The 14,336-nt window shown below is 45.7% G+C and overlaps 2 protein-coding genes across 5 annotated transcripts in view; one reads left to right on the plus strand and one right to left on the minus strand.

The window, feature by feature from the left end:
* LEF1 (lymphoid enhancer binding factor 1) overlaps nt 1-3,464 on the plus strand; it is a 117,063-nt gene extending 113,599 nt beyond the window's left edge. For 3 of the 4 annotated variants that reach the window (XM_027543868.1, XM_027543867.1, XM_027543869.1), the window contains one exon: nt 2,289-3,464. Coding sequence is in view for 2 of the 4 variants with exons in the window: in XM_027543867.1 (XP_027399668.1) it covers nt 2,289-2,368 (80 nt within the window). In the remaining 2 variants the exon portion in view is untranslated. The remainder of the gene's footprint in view (nt 1-2,288) is intronic. The other variant, XM_027543870.1, reaches the window with a different exon arrangement.
* A 7,842-nt stretch (nt 3,465-11,306) lies between these two features.
* Nucleotides 11,307-14,336, minus strand: part of HADH (hydroxyacyl-CoA dehydrogenase) — a 44,531-nt gene continuing 41,501 nt past the window's right edge. Inside the window, exons 7-8 of the mRNA XM_027543873.1 lie at nt 13,273-13,389; nt 11,307-12,337 (exon numbers count right to left, since the gene is read on the minus strand). Coding sequence (XP_027399674.1) covers nt 12,219-12,337; nt 13,273-13,389 — 236 coding nt within the window. The 3' untranslated portion in view covers nt 11,307-12,218. The remainder of the gene's footprint in view (nt 12,338-13,272; nt 13,390-14,336) is intronic.

Below are 14,336 nucleotides of genomic sequence, written 5' to 3' on the forward strand. Positions count from 1 at the left end.
ACTCAACAAATGGCCCACGTGGTGACTCCTCGCGGAGGGAGCCCAAGCCTGACATGTAAGATGGGGCTCCAAGCTCCCTTTGAAGCGGGCACAGTAATTGCAGCTTTGATTGCACCGACTCCGCTGCTGGGTTGGGCTGCACTGGGGCTTGCCTGGCCAGCCCAGCCTCAGCCACAGGCCCCCCAGTGAAGCCTTAGATGTGGAAGTCTCCAGTCTCCCAAGCCTCATGCCTGTGGTTTCTTGAAAAGAATCTTGATTTGACCTGTTTTATATATCTGTAAAGCAACACTGGAAGGCCCCCATTTTTCCCATTTGGGGTAAAACTGGTCTCCCCTGACAACCTTATATTTTAAAGGACCAACCAGATTCAAATAAGGTGTTCATTTGATAGACAGTCTCTTTACCACTTTATTTAAACACTAGTTACACTATTAGAGCATCCAAGGTGGGAAAGAGGCGCTTTTTGATTGGAGTTGTACAGAGCACCTCTGGAACCAGCTTTCCAGGAGGATCCTGTAAGAGGATACTGTGGTAATAAAATAATGGTGGGAATGTGTGACACTACAGAAAGAACTGGCTTTTTTAGGAAATGGACCTGGCTCCGGGAGTCAGGGGTGCCCAAGCACCCTGTGCCTAGGAATCTGTGGGCAGCGCCTCCACCCCTTGCCCAGGCTCTGCCCGTCTCCTTGGAAAGCCAGGCCCTTTGCAGCGCTTCCATCCTCCTGTGTGAAGCATCTGTACTCTGCTTAAACTTTTAAAAACCACAGAGCTGTAGCATGGTTTTCCTGTCAATTGGACAAAGGGCAGTCTTGCAGGAGAGGAATTGAAACTGTCACTGAAGACCTCGCTGTGTTGAAGGCAGCATTCTGTGGCTGCTTTCCTCCCCTCGTGCTTCCACTTGCCTACTCACTAGCCACCAGATAAACATCTCTTCACAGTTGTGATGACGCGTCGTCTTGAGGGACAGCACTGGTGGTGGTGGCCGTAATCGTAACGCTGACACGTAGCTGGTCAGAGCCCTAAACGCAGGGACTCACTGTGCTCCGCGCGTCGCTCCAGGGTACTGGCCGCGCCCGTCCTCACCACAGCCCATGGCACCGCTCCTCCCAGCCCCTGGGCTCGGACCGCTCTTCTCTGAACAACACCATGTGGATTGGAACGCACCATCCTGAGTTTAGTTTCTCATTATTAAACTATTTCAAAGTTTCCTTTTACTTCTCCTCCAAGGTTTCTTTCTACTCAAAAAGCATAAAGGAATGCACTCCACTATTTAGAATTAATTTTTTTTTTCAAGGAAATGTTTGCTAATGAAAGGACGTTGCAGCACAGACGGTTGAGATTCGTCTGAGCTGCCAGGGGACCAGGTGGGGGAGGTGACCTCCCTGCAGCTGGAAGAGGCCGTCTCCCCAGTTGCAAAGGAGGGGCATTGGATGTGCTCCACAGAGGAGCTGAACTTGGGGGTGCTTTTGCTTTCCTTTAGTCTCTGATTCTGTTGCAATGTTTTATTTGTAATCACTCTTTGGGTCTAAGATTATTAAAACTTTTGGGATTTAGGGATTATCCTTTCTGAATGCTCTTGTCATTAGCAACATCTTTAAATACTTGTTCAGTGTACATCCCAAGCATAATATTAGAGATCCTAGTTGTTATAAAGGGAAAAAAAAATACTGAGAATTGAAGCCTGAATATTGGAGAAGCTTATGCTCCTCAGACTGAATATGAGCGGACAGAAGACATCCCGGCCGCACGGCTGCTTGTTGTGGGAATGTGGGGCACTCACTCACTTGAGTGTGCTTTAGTCTCCTGTCAGGGTCGCAAGGAGTGTGGCGCAACTGAAGTGACTTAGCACATACGCACGTGTGCAGAGTCCTACAACAGCTCCCCACAGTGGACTGAAAAGACCAAACACTTTAGAATGACAGACCCTCCAGAGCTGGCCGTGGCCCGCCATTACGGTTCATGTTTGGCCATTCTCTTCTGACGTTTTTCAGAGTTATTTTTAAGAACCGTGATCCAAAGTATTATGCGTATTTCCCATCATAACTCTGTACATATATATACATTACATGGAACCAAGGTAAACACTTGAGTAAAGTACACTTATTCTCTAACGTAATCTCAGGATTTAGGGCTACCTTAGGGCAATCTGTCTTAGCTATCACCAGATCAACAAAGAGGATTAATTAAATGCAGAGCTCTTAAGACGTGCTGTATGCAGCTGAGGTTCAAAATCCGTAAAGGTCTGTGGCAAATGCGCATTAACAGCATTTTATTTGTTCCTTCTCGAGGTGGAAAACGAAGTTCATTCCCAACGTGCAAAGCCAAGGCAGCGACCCCGGGACCTCTCCTGGAGATGGAAGCTTGTTGAAAACCCAGTCTCCACGGCTTGCCCAGTCGACCCCAAAGGAGAAATGACACCAACTTCACCCTGAGGTCACTGCTAGAGACGCTGATCCATAAAGACAATCACTGCCAACCCCCTTTCATCTACTGCAAGAGCCAAGTTCCACAGTAAAGCATATAAGGTTTTTTTAAAAGAAAAAGCACGAGAATGCTAGCAGGCCCTGGGTCAGCTGAGCAGCTTTCCTCCCCCCTCCGCTGTGCACTTCCCAGAGCGTCCTGCATCCGTATCTGTAACCTTCTGGCAAGGACAGTAACCTGGCTGCTTCCGCCTGCCCCAAGCACCTGAGCACTGGGAGCAGCTGCAGCAGAGCCTCCAGCATCCCCGCAGGAATGTGGGGAAGAGTTCCCTCTGTTTCCGGCTTCGTGTTTCTTCTTCTCCTCAAGCTTTTATTTAACAGTGCAAAAGGATCTGTCTTGTTTGCTTCTTTTTTTAAACTTGAATTTTTTTAAATTGACACTTCTTTTATTTTTCTTGTATATTTTGCTAGCTATGAGCTTTTTAAGTAAAATTCAAAGATCTGGAACTGTTTGAAATAAAAACGAAATGAAAAGAAGCCTCCTCCTTTTGAGAGAGATCTCGTCTGCTGAGTGGCTTCTTGTGAATTACCTGTAACAATAGTGGCCTCTCTGTCTTTGTAAGGTGTCTGATAGAGCTAAATAAACCTAACAGCCAGTCCACTCTGTGGGCAGCAGTTGGCAGTCCTCTTTATTTTTCTTATGATCTCTTTTTTTTTAATGATAACCTTAACAGATACTTTCAGCAGACCAGTTTGCAGTGAATTTTCATTTCTTTCCTTCTCACCCCCTTGTTGTAAAAAGCCCAGCACTTGAATTGTTATTACTTTAAATGTTCTGTATTTGTATCTGTTTTTATTAGCCAATTAGTGGGATTTATGCCAGTTGTTAAAACGAGCATTGATATGTACCCATTTTTTTTTTTTTTTTAATAACAAGGCACAGCCTTTGCCCCAAACTGTCAATCTAACGTTTGTCATTCCAGTTTGAGTTAACGTGCTGAGCATTTTTTAAAAGAAGCTTTGTAATAAAACATTTAAAAAGTTTTTTTTAAAGAGTGAAATTCCTGATGCTCTACAGTTGGTTATGGTGACCTGCATCCACAGGCCAGGCCAGGGCTGGGACGGAAGGCCTGCCGGCCAGCCTCCGTGAGCAGGCCCATGGCCGCCCCCTCCGCGGGCCATGAGTCCTCAGAGGCCCTGCGTGCGCGGCCTGGACCACCGCCACCGCCACGCGCAGGGCTCGGGGTGAGTCAGGGCCGCGGGATTCAGCCGGGAGCCTGCAGGCACCCTGACGGGCTCTGCCGGCAGCGCTCAGCACCTCTGCAGGTGCCCACGGTCAGACCCCCTGCTTCTCAAACTGGGCTCCCCCGTCAAGGATCCCTGTGTCTAACTCCCACTCACCTCCCCAGATGGACAGTTTCCCAATTTGGAGTCTAGAATTCTCCCTCCCTTAAGCTTCTGATACTATTATACAGCCTGGTATCAGGTTTAGCAGATCCTACATATTTTAAGTTTAAAACATCAATAGTTCATGATCTTCCACAAAGGTTCCACAATCCATTGAGCTACTTTGAGAACCACTGACACCACTGGTCTAACTTCAATCTCCTGCTGAAATTCTAGTTCTGTTTCCTTTTTTCAACCTTCAATACAGCTGGATAACAGCTGGCTACCATACTTGTAATAACCCTCCACATACTATACTTGAAGATTGCCATTAAATCACCCCTCAAATTTCTCTTCTCCAGGCTAAGTAATCCCAATCCCTTGAACCTTTCATCATTGGTCCTTTAATCATTTTCATTACTATCCTCTGGACCCTCTCCAATTCCCCCTCATTTAGTCCTAAACTTGAACCAGGGGAAAATATCTATTATGTTCAGGGGATCTACTTGTTAAAGGTTTCATATTCATTTGAAATTCTCTCCATTTTCTTAACATACATGAACCAAGTGGTTGTAACTGTTTAAAGCTGCCACTATGTTCTCTCCAGAATTAACTAGAAAATGCTGTGGAAGTGACACTGTACTTTGGAGGGAAAAAAGGTAGAAGCAACACATTGTCCCTTCTGAGCTTTAGAAAGAAACTGATTAGCAGTAAGTCTGTCCACCAAGCAAGGAGAGCAAGGGTACCAGTGCGACTCGCGCCTCAGCCAAAGCCAGTTGAGTCTCCTCTCCCGGGTTCCTCCTCTGCATTTTTATGACACTAAAAATGAATAAACGATATTGAAAGAAATGGCTTGTTTGAATCTCCTGAGCCAGTTGTTTCTTCCACAACTTGGTCCCTCCTAGTTCCCTGGATTTCCTTCAGAATAACTTTTCCCAGGTAACATGGGTGCCCACCATGGCCCATTCTACCCAAATCCTGCTTCTGCGGGCAGGAGAGTCCAGAGTGCCCTGAGAGGCACACGCAGGCCAGGGCTTCTCTCCTGGGGCATCTGGGCAGAGGGACTCCTTTCCGGCCCCTGCTTCTCTTCAGTCTTGCAGTGAGCTTGCCTCCTTCCCTGCAGTGAGCTCGGAGCTGGCCTGGGCCAAGAGGAGGACAGGCCCGCCTTCCTGTGGGGGTTCAGCCTTTTTCGAGGTCGTGGCTGGTCCCCATGGATGGGTGCTCTCCTCCTGGCTTCAGTTTGTTTGCTTGCAGGGTTGCCAGCAACCACCTGTTTAGCTGGAAGAGATCTTCAACAGTTTCACTGTCCTAAATGTCACTTGTTTCCTCCATACTTTGGTCTAAGATTCCAACAATATGTCTGCATAGGTTTCCTTTTAAAGGAGAGAAGTCACGAGGGAGAGAAGAGAAAACAAATTCCACATGACACAGTAGTTGTACAAATTACTACATCTGCCACAGGATGTTACTGTTCATACACAGAAATTTTAAGAGCTGCCCCGTGAAACCTAGGGATACATACAGATACACGCACACAAGATTTGAACTACTTTTTAACAGAAATTGAATAGACTAACAAAGGTCCATCTACTCAAAGCTATGATTTTTCCAGTAGTCATGTATGGATGTGAGAGTTGGACTATAAAGCTTGAGCGCCGAATTGATGCTTTTGAACTGTGGTGCTGGAGAAGACTCTTGAGAGGCCCTTGGACTGCAAGGAGAGCCAATCAGTCCATCCTAAAGGAAATCAGTCATGAATATTCACTGGAAGGACTGATGCTGAAGCTGAACCTCCAATACTTTAGCCACCTGATGCAAAGAACCAACTCATTGGAAAAGACCCTGATCCTGGGAAAGATTGAAGGCAGGAGAAGAGGACGACAGAGGATGAGATGGTGGGATGGCATGACCGATGCAATGGATATGAGTTTGAGTAAACTCCAGGAGTTGGTGATGGACAGGGAGGCCTGGCGTGCTGCAGTCCCTGGGGTCACAAAGAGTAGGACAGGACTGAGCGACTGAACTGACTGAACTAAGTTAAGCATCTTAATACTAATAGAAGAATGTGGTCCTCAGCAGTGTCATAGGCATAGTAAACCAGCGTTAAACACAAATGGTTGATGCACTCATCCAATACCTATTTACTTGCCCATGGGCTCTATTGAAATAACTTGCCCCCTAGGAAAATGTTTTTTGCTGTTGGTAAGCTTGTTCACCACCTGGATTTGTTATAACACAGGCATCCTTCTCTTCCAATAGTAAACTTTAAATATCAAGTTCTTATCATGGAAAGAGGTTCACAGTGGGGAAAGCCCAGGTTTGGAGAGCTGGACGGTGTCCTCCAACCCTCAGTTCACACCTCCTCTTGGGCTGAAGACAACCTCACTGACCTCTACAAACGGACAGTGAGTGGAAAATGAGAGATGCTCCACACACACAAAATAACTAGCAAATGAATTTTCTTTGAATTGCTTCATAATCTATTATTAAACAGGTTTCCCCCCACCCCCACCCTGCCAATGTAAAAAAATACTTATAAGCCATAGAACATGGGAACATATTTCTTCTATCCATGGAAGCAGTTAGTAACCAGACCTAACTATTCTCTTTTGGACCAAAGACCAAGGAAATACTTACACAAAGGGGGCAGAGTCTGGATTTTACTGGGTCATTTACACTGGTGTATTTATTATTGTTCTTTACCTATAATATCTTGAGATTATTATTAACCACCTAAGTTAATTTTTCGGAGAAGGCAATGGCAACCCACTCCTGTCCTCTTGCCTAGAAAATCCCATGGACAGAGGACCCGGGGAGGCTGAAGTCCATGGGGTGGCTAGGAGTCGGACATGACTGAGCAACTTCACTTTCACTTTTCACTTTCATGCACTGGAGAAGGCAATGGCAACCCACTCCAGTGTTCTTGCCTGGAGAATCCCAGGGATGGTGGAGCCTGGTGGCCTGCCGTCTATGGGGTTGCACAGAGTCGGACACGACTGAAGCGACTTGGCAGCAGCAGCAAGTTAATTTTTGATCTCCATTAAATATATGGAAAATCTGGTAGGAGATGTATTATTTGCTGAATGGAATGAGAAAACGGCCTACAAACAGACAATCACACAATGGTTTCTCTTTGTAGTCACAGAGGGATTAGTAGATTAGTCTCTTCTGTTTGTAACTTAATTGTCTGAGAATTTGAACTGAGTAGAATCAATGACTTATGTTCTACACTGTGATCATATTTTCTCCCATCAGGAAAATGGTATAAAACAAGCAAAGTAAAACAGAGCCTTATACAAAATGGCCTGTAGTTCTGACAGATCCCATCAACCTTGCTCACCTGGAGAAAGGCAACCCACGGTTTTAAAATCTAGCCCGCTCGAATACTCAGTTCTAGCCATCAAGCTGCACATAAAGCAAAGCCTGTGCAGTGCTCAGGGGGGCTTTACAAAGCCCAGAGGTACCTGCTGAACAGCTTCATCTGTTCCCATGCCAGCATCTAGCACAGACTGTGCCTGCTCCAATTCCAATGGTCCAGTTAGCTGGCATTCTTCCCTCAGTGCCTGATCTCAGAGAGCGCCAACCCATCCAGGCACTGCTTACAAAAATGGCCCATCTTCCAGAAGACCTAAACAAACTTCTTCAAAGAAATACAGATGGCCAATAGGCAGGCATATGGAAAGATGCTCAACACTGCTAATTAACAAAGAAATACAAATCAAAGCTACAATGAGGTACCACCTCACACCACTCAGAATGGCCATCATCAGAAAGCCTACAAATAAATGCTGGAGAAGGTGTGGAGAAAAGGAAACCCACCTACACAGCTGATGGGAATGCAAGTTGGTGCAGTCACTGTGGAAGATCGTATGGAGGTTCCTTAGAAAATTAAAAACAGAATTACCATATGATCCAGCAATCCCACTCCTGAGCATATATCCAGAAAAAAACTGGATAATTAAAAAATATACATGCACGCCTATGTTCACAGGAACATTATTCACAATAGCCAAGCCACGGAAACAAATGTCCAATGGCAGATGAATGGAGAAAGAAGATGCGATATACATATACAACGGAATACTACTCAGCCAGGAACAGAGCAAAATGCCATTTGCAACACACGGATGGACTTACAGGTTATTCATAATAATGGAATTCAGAAAGAGAAATAAAAATACCATATGGTATCACTTACGTGTAGAATCTAAAATATAACACAAAGGAACCTAAGAAACAAACACGCTCAGGGACAAGCAGAATAGACTAGTGGGAGAGGGATGTGGGAGAGGGATGGAGTGGAAGGTTAGGGTTAGGGGATGTAAGATTTTATACAGAGGACAGATAAACAACAAGGTCCCACTGTATAGCACAGAGAACTATATTCAATATTCTATAATAAACCATAATGAAAAAGAATATAAAAAATGTAACTGAATCACTTTGCTGTACAGAATTGTTCAGTCGCAAAGTCATGTTCAACTCCTTGCAACCCCATAGACCCTGGCCTGCCAGGCTCCTTTGTCCATGGGATTCTCTAGGCAAGAATACTGGAGTGGCTTGCCATGCCCTGCTCCAGGGGATCTTCCTGACACAGGGATCCAATCTGAGTCTTCCTATGTCTCTTGCATTGGCAGGGAGGTTCTTCATCACTGGGCCACCTGCAAGCCGACCCCCACCCACCCAAAGGGCAGCAGATTCTCTCTAAACATCCCCACACGCGTTGGTTCTCAGCCTAGGATGTGGGGCATCTGCTGAAGCTCTGCCAGGTGTGCAGGCCCCCTCTCAGGATGACGGCTTCCCTCCCTCACCCATCACCTTTTCCCTGACGCCAGTTAAGCAGGAGCATCACCTGGGGGCACTCAGGGCAGACAGCCTCTCCCCTGGACGCGGCGGGAGGATGGAAGGCCACAGGACCAAACGGGGCGCACCTGCTCTGGCTGCCTGGCCTGCCCGAATCCATGCCAGGCAGGCTGCCGCTGTACCTGCACACTTCCCTGCAACTTCAACACGAGCGGAAAAGCGCTGGAAATCCACCTCCCAAGAGCAGGTGGTGAAACCTCCACGGGGCTCCAGAGTTCAGCCCTTCAAACACCGCGACCAGAAAGCTTGGCTCAAACACTCCCCAGGTCTGTTGGGGATGCTTCTGTTTCCTGTCTTCTAAACCTCAGGGAGGCAAGTGATTATGAGTTCTTTCAGGTTTTCCCTTCCGGCACGTGCTCGCTCGCCTGAGAACAGGCTACGTGTTTCTGGCAGGCACGAGGCCTGGACACCCAGCCCCACCGCAGCCCTGTCCGTGTAAGGCCTGCTCTTCGCTCTGCCTTGCTGACCAGTGGTCTTCGCATTGCTCCTGTTTGCATACCACCCCTGCCCTGATTTCCGTCTCTGTTAGGAGCCTTTTTTCCGGGGTCTTAAATCATCCTCAGTTTACCAAACACAAAACATCTAATACCTAGGAGACAGCCGCCTCGCCTGCTCGCTAGATGCTTCCTGCGAGTTTCTCTTTCCGGGTCAGCCGGGAAGGGTCCGCACCCCGCCCACCGCATTGGGAAGCACTTCCGGAGCAGCAGCGGAAGTGGCCCCACGGCTTCACTTCTAGGACTCTCTTTTCAGTAGACCCGTGGGACTATTCCCAATCGTCAGCCTACTCCCCCAACGGTAAAAGTTCAGGCTCTCTGTAAGCCTGTAGGTTCGAGGTGAACCGTGGCTTCCTTTCAAATAGGGCGCAGAGGAGGAAGGTGGTCGCAATCCGTCTATTAAGCCTGGCAGAGAGCTCATCACCTAACATCCATCATCTCATTTCATCTCAGCCACTTCGTGGGACAGGACCCACCATTCTGCCAGCTCTCTCCAGAAGACAAGTAACCGCCCCCCCCCTCCCCCCCCGCCAAGGTTAGGCTGCATAGGTAAAAGAGTGGAGCTCAGCACTAGATCCCAAGTCTGTTTAATTCCAAAGCCCTTTGTGTTCATCATTTATACCAATTAATTCTGCAACAGCCATAGTTGGTCATTTTAAATAAAACATTAAATAGAATTAGATTTTTCTGTCTTTCAGGAGTTAAAATTTGTTCTGCCATAGAAATAAAAATGTGATTATAAAATATTGAGTGATTTTAAGAACAATTTACACAACCAAATGGGTTGAAAATGCAGCAATGCTTCCATTGTTCAAAGCATTTTTGATTAATATTTATGTACCATCAATGCCTGTTTACAGGAGAATTGGTTCCACAAAATTACAGCCACACTTTGTATTTTGGTAAGACTTAACTGGTTACTTAGATTGAAATGTTAAAGGGATTAAAATCAAGGTGGGTCAAGACAAAAGCTTGTTTCAAAGTGTGAAAAGTGTAATTTGCAAACTATGGAAGTGAAACTAGTGTATGTTGTATAGGTGTATAGTGTGTGTTGTATAGGCGGTGACTATACAGTAGCCGGTCCTGATTTGAAAGCAGAGGACCTGACTGACCACAAAGACCCTTCTCCCCTCGCAGCCCTTGGCAGGCAGTAGCTGTGCTCACCTGAGAAAGCAGAGACTGGAGCACGGGGCTGAGAAAGCCACTCTCCACTCCTGTGTGTAAGAAGATGTTCAAAATTCCTTCCCAGACCCAAACATGACACATGCAAGAGAATTTTCGAAAATAACAAAATATTCAGAGGCCAGGTGTTCTGACTTTCTGGCAGGCTAAGGGCACACGGAGAAACGTCAGCCAGGGAGACGGCTGCAACCCCCCACCCTCACCCCAGGCAGGCTGATGGCCACATCCCTGAGCCTGCTCTTTCCTGGAATCCAGTGGTCAAGAGTGAGCCCTGCCATTTCCAGGATGAGGGCCCACATCCTGTGGGCAGTCCAGTCAGAGAATGAGAAGGAAAGGAAGCCCCTCCTAAGCCCAGGACTCCTGTCAAAGGTCAGGAGCCAGCCTGAGAGTGAGCAGGGGGCTGTCAGACCACAGGGTAACCTTAAGTAATGGAAATGGTGAGGGTGTCACAGGTGCTTCCTTTTTTTCGTTAGGAAATATAAGAATAACCTACAAGTTTCCTAAACCAGGTTCTATGTGTGGTAGAAATGTATGCACATGGTTATTTTTCCATTATGCTGTAGTTAGATTCAAGTAAAAAAATTTAATAAGCTCCCCTTTATCCATCATGAAATGGGTGGAGGACAGTCTCTTAACCATGAGCACCGTGACCAAGAATTCCAAACAAGGATGCCCATTTTAGGGACAGTACTGTAAGGAAGTCTGGATTTGAAATTTTCAAATTTGCTGTATTTTATCAAAACCTAGTTCTAATCCTGGCTCTGTCACAAAACTTCTGGTCACCTTGAGCACATCACATCAGCTCTCTGTTAATGAGGCCACTGGACCTCAGGGTTTCTGATGTCTTTGCAGCCTCAAAATTCTATCTTGGAAGACACTTTCTCAAGCCAATGATTAAAAGAAGCTTATGTTACACTATTTCTTTCTGCTGGCAAAGAAGAAACAGATGTTCCTTAAAAACTGGTTTTTGTGCCTTTATTACTGCCTTCCTGGTAAGAAATCTGGAGTGACAGCTACAGGCAGGCTGTACATAAACACCTTCTCCGGCCACTCCTTCCTCACCATTGCCACTCAAAAAAGCGACCACAGGCCGAAGACGGCACAGCTTCCGCCTAAATTACCAGCCTTTACTTTTATAACCATTTAAACATATTATGATTTTAAATTATACATGTTTATTTCAATTCAAATTTTCACAGATTAAAAAAACTGCATTTTATTAGAGTCAATTTGCAGCAATGATTTCTCATGGGAAAAAGAGAGACAGACAATAATCATTCAGATTTCGGATTTGAACAAAACATCTTCCTGCACTTGGAGATCTTCCCACTAATCCAGCAGCAACATCTCAATGATGAGTTGAATCAAGACATGATACCTGACATCATGCCCAAAGGAGGGTAAGGCTTGAGGCTGCAGGCAGGAGATAACCCGGTAAAGGCAAGAGGCAGGTGCTGCCTCGCAGCCTCCACAGACACAACACAGTGTCAGTGGCTGGAGACTTTCCCGTGCGCTAACAATGGACACAGGATGCTCTCGCTATAAGTAAACGAATTCAGGTTCTGGCAACTCTTCATGAAAACAACAGGTTCAAAAGAAATGTCTGCTCCAAGGCACCAAGGGTGTAAAGCTTTTTAGAAGATACACAGAAATGAACAGACTGAAAAAGGGAAAGGGAATTAGCTTCTCAGTGGAGGAATCTGCCATTACTCTAACTCTTGTAAATGATTAATTCAGATAGATTACAATCAAAACGTACATCGAACAGATCGTGCTGTGGGAGGGAACATCTGACCAAAGACCATTCCCGCGGGCACTTGGGGAGCTGCTGGTATGTGCTTACGGGGCTTCGTCCTCGAGCCAGGGAAGCTGCTCACTTGTATTTGTAAAATCCTTCTCCAGATTTCTTGCCAAACTTTTTCTCTGCTACCAGCTTATTCAGGGATGGGCAGGGCTGAAACAGGGGGTTCTTTGAGTCCATTTCATGCCAACCTATTGAGAGAGGGAAAAAGAGCTTAGGATGAAGTGCTGGGTTTATTTTACATCTCAGCATTCCCAGGGTGAGTCTGTTGGCCTGAGTCGCATGAGTGAGGCCCGTGGGCCTCTCCCACGTCAGAGTAGGAACCCTTCTCCCCACGCTCTGCCTCCAGACTCGCAGAGGCAGAGGGAAGGCTGAACATGAGCCTCAAAGCAGGGTTGCACCACTGAGCCGTGTCTCGCTTGAGGCCCAGCTCTCCCATGGCCCTTCTGTTCATCCAACCCCTTCCTGGAAATAGCTGATGCCAAAGGTGTCCATTAATTTGGTGGCTGGACCCCTCAGTGACACAGTGAAATGACTTTCAGGCATGTTAAAAATCTGAATTTGCTGCTACTGGTATTTTATATCCTCATAAAGTTCTTGCTTCCACTAGAACCTCCCCTTGCTCCTTCCCATAGGTATTCTTCGTACAACTTGGTACTATGAGCTACATTCAACTTCAGTAGCCACTACAGTAAAATGAATACACAGTTTTAAATGGTTCCGCATCTTGAATGCAGTGGCTACACAGATCAGCATGCCTGACAGAATGACTGTGTACCAATGCCAGTTTCCTGGCTCTGCTATCACTGTGGCTGCTATGAGATACAACCCTAAGGGGAAACTGGTACACAGGCCCTGTCTGTGCTGTATTTCACTGAATGTGGGACTTCCTATGAATTCACAAGTCTTTCAAAACAGAAAGATTTTTTTAAAGTTACCTTATGAGACTAGGCAGTCATATTTTTCCTTCAGTCATGTTACTTGACTCTTTCAGCTGGTGGGACAGGACTTTGGAAGGTCTACTAAGGCTCCTTATCTATTTAAATAGGCATTTAATTTAATTCACAGTTGAAAGAGACTACCTCAACTCAACTCTAGACAGACAACAGGGAATTCCAGTTCTTACCGTCTAGGATGAACTTCGTAGTATCCAGCCCAACATAATCGAGAAGCTCAAACGGACCCATGGGGTAGCCAGCGCCCAGCTTCATCGCCATGTCGATGTCCTCCTTGGATGCTTCACCTAAGCAGCAGAGGGCAGCACTGAGCCACCACCACCCTTCCCATGGTCACCCTGTCCGCGCTTAGTCCCTGAATTACCAGTGTTCTACATGTCATGCACATTCAACAAAGTTCTGGAGTCAGGATTTCCAGCTTGGGTAAGATTTTTCTAAGAGGTAGCAAGATTTTCAAAGCTACTACATGAAGTTACTCTGTGAGGTAAATTCTCAAGCATTACCATTCTGTTCGTGGAGAGAGAAGGCCCCAGAGGCCGGGAAACATTAGTTACTTTCTAATGCATTGGGATTCTCCTTCTCTGGAATAACTTACTAAAAAATCCTTTAAAGCTACAGCATGTTTGTGATTGATAAAGGGACTGTTTTTTAAAAAAGGAAACAATGAAGCTATATGTTTTTCTATGTATTGTATGTATACTTTTCTTTTTTACCTTTCTTGGTTTTGTAAGTAATGAGTCATTCCTTTGAAATCCCACACAAATAAACTCTTTAGTCAAGATAATGTTTAAAGAAAAGCCGAAACCTGACTTAGAACTGCCACTCAAGTTTGAAAGTGTGTTGAGGAAACTAAGACAAGAACCAAAGTGCTTTTTCTGTGGAATATTATCCTTCACATAATGTCTGTGGACCAGAGGTCTTTAGAGAGAGCAACCTGTCCCCTTTCTCCAACATCAGGAGCACAACTAGCCTGTAACGAGTGTCTGTCTAGAATTTTGTTCCAAAGCGTAAAGAAATGGTCAGTTAAAACAAAGCTAAATAAAAAAAGTGATTAAAAAACTTGAGAGGACGTCACAACCTAAATATTTCAGATATTTTAGGCATGAGGAACAAGAACTACTTAAACAGGCATAAACGTTCTATTTTTAAAAGCATATGAAGTACTAAGATAATGCCAAAGGATTTCAAGGTGGTTCAGGATGATTAAAATACCAACCAATTATTTCTCCTGGGT

This window comes from Bos indicus x Bos taurus, chromosome 6, assembly GCF_003369695.1.
Source record: "Bos indicus x Bos taurus breed Angus x Brahman F1 hybrid chromosome 6, Bos_hybrid_MaternalHap_v2.0, whole genome shotgun sequence".
NCBI classification, from domain to species: domain Eukaryota; kingdom Metazoa; phylum Chordata; class Mammalia; order Artiodactyla; family Bovidae; genus Bos; species Bos indicus x Bos taurus.